This window comes from Otolemur garnettii, unplaced genomic scaffold (genome assembly GCF_000181295.1).
Source record: "Otolemur garnettii isolate 467f Iridium unplaced genomic scaffold, OtoGar3 scaffold00092, whole genome shotgun sequence".
NCBI lineage: Eukaryota > Metazoa > Chordata > Mammalia > Primates > Galagidae > Otolemur > Otolemur garnettii.
In genome coordinates, this window is record NW_003852487.1 from 6,650,328 (window position 1) to 6,652,552 (window position 2,225).

The window sequence follows — 2,225 nt, forward strand, 5'->3', positions numbered from 1 at the left end:
AAAAAAACAAAAAAACAAATTAACTAGCTAATTAAATTTAATAGCACTGTTATAAGGAAAATGTTAATTTCTCACCATTTTCTTGCTTGGGGGTTCTACAGCTTTTACCTGTGGTTCAGATCCATGCACCTCCCCACTGAAGACTATCCTTCTATCTTCAGACTGGCAGGGTACTTCCATAGACAGAAACCTTCTGGATGCCATAATACTGAACACTACCAGAATCGGCCATGGATTTACTTTGAGCAAACACCCAGCAGTTATGGCTTACTCCTTGAGAAAAGACATCCCCATAGAAGTCTGTCCCATCTCCAACCAGGTATGCATGACGCATGGGACTAATCCAGTATGGTCAGCTCCCCTAACTTCAACCTCTGCTCTGATTCCCAAACCTTTCCCTGTATAATTTCTCTCTCCTTGACTCATTTGTTTTCTCTCTTCCTCCACTCTGCCCCTCCTGTTATTTAAGTGCAGGCTTTTGCCTTGGCCACTCATACTAATAGGCAGCAGTGAGGGTCCCCATTGAGGTACGGTTTGGGGCACAGCTATGGACAAATCAAAAGGGATTTGAGGGCAGCCGGTGAGGTGAGCCTAGGATACTGCTGCTTTAAACCGTTTCTTGGGGTCCTTCATGAACCTGCTGTCTGGCTGTGTTCAGGAGAGCTGGTCTCAGCAGGACCCAGAGTGACTCAGACCGAATGTGTATGGTGCTGATGAAACTTGAAGAACAGCAAGAAGAGCCTGGGGACTGGCTTTGTCCCTGTGACTCCTTGTAACTCTGCCCAGAAGTCACCCCAATGTTCAGAATGGTGATAGGGATAAGAAGGAGCTGCCTATGCTCAAGGTCTCACCCCCGTTGTGCTGACTCTTTATGGATCAGAGCTTGCCCTTCTCCTTTGCCTCCTGTTGGGCAGGTCCTGAAATTGGTATCTGACTTGAGAAACCACCCTGTATCCACCCTGATGGCCATCGGGCAACCCATGGTAATCAGCTCTGATGATCCAGCTGTCTTTGGTGCAAAAGGATTGTCTTATGATTTCTACGAGGCCTTCATGGGCATTGGGGGGATGAGTGCCGACTTGAGGACCCTCAAACAGCTGGCCATGAACTCCATCAGGTGAGTGTCCTGCACACAGGCCAGGCTCCTGCCTCCCTCCAACCCACAGCTTGTGTTTGCCTCTCTAGAGGTCTCAGACAGACACCCCACTACAGCTTCTGTGGATCTGCTCCACATTACTGCTGTTTAGTTTTTGCTTAGGCACTGGGAGAGACGTGTTCTGTAAGGCCCCCATGTCCCCTCAGACTCCCGCCCCATCTGCTAACCCAGGCATCCTCAAACTACAGCCCACGGGCCACATGTGGCCCGCCTAGGACATTTATTTGGCCTGCCGGGTGTTTTTGCTGCCGCTGCCTGTCCTGCTTAGCAGCTGACTCGTCCCGGGGCCCACAGTCCGGCTCTCCAATGGTCTGAGTGACAGTGAACTGGCCCCCTGTTTAAAAAGTTTGAGGACTCTTGTGCTAACCCCTTCCCAGGGCTGACTAGGCTCCTCCTCTTCCCGTAGGTACAGCTTTCTGTCAGAGCCTGAGAAAAAGATTTTCATGACAACTTGGGAGAAGAGATGGAAAAAGTTCATAGCTGACATGGCTACAAAGTGAGGATAAGACAGCCACCCCCACACACGGTCTCCACTTCCTCTCCTTGGTCTTGACTCCACCTCTGTGTCCCTGGTGCATCAGCAGCCCCCCTGTTGACTGACCCATCAGAAACTCTCAGCCATCTGACCAAACTCATCTTTTGGAAACAGTCTTCTCTCTCCTCTGCAGTGACATCGGCCCTCTTGTTTTTTCCTCTCTCTCTCTCTCCAGCCATGGCCTCCCCAGCTCCTCGCCCTCTGAGCTCTGCGTTGCCGGATGTCCTCTGCGCACAGTCCAGTCTCTCTGATTCTCTCATCTCCTCTTCTCTTTCCCCCCTGCACTCTTTTCCTAGGCATTCTCTTCCAGGTCTTTGCTTTTAAATACCATTTATTTGTTGATGATCCCCAAATTTATTTATGTACCGGGAGAGCTCACAGGCATCTCAGAAACCAACTATGTATGTGCACTACTGAACTCTCTGTCTCTTCCCTTTGAACCTCTCTCTGGCCTTCCCCATCTTGGTAAAAGGCACCTCCATCCATTCTACCCAGTTGCTCAAAGCAGAAATTTTCAGTGACATGCTTGATATT

General features: G+C 49.8%; 1 protein-coding gene across 1 annotated transcript in view; it reads left to right on the plus strand.

The window, feature by feature from the left end:
• Positions 1-1,770, plus strand: part of ADA2 (adenosine deaminase 2) — a 37,201-nt gene extending 35,431 nt beyond the window's left edge. Inside the window, exons 8-10 of the mRNA XM_003795469.3 lie at positions 162-319; positions 915-1,117; positions 1,563-1,770. Of these exons, the coding sequence (XP_003795517.3) occupies positions 162-319; positions 915-1,117; positions 1,563-1,656 (455 nt within the window). The 3' untranslated portion in view covers positions 1,657-1,770. The remainder of the gene's footprint in view (positions 1-161; positions 320-914; positions 1,118-1,562) is intronic.
• Positions 1,771-2,225: the final 455 nt, after the last annotated feature.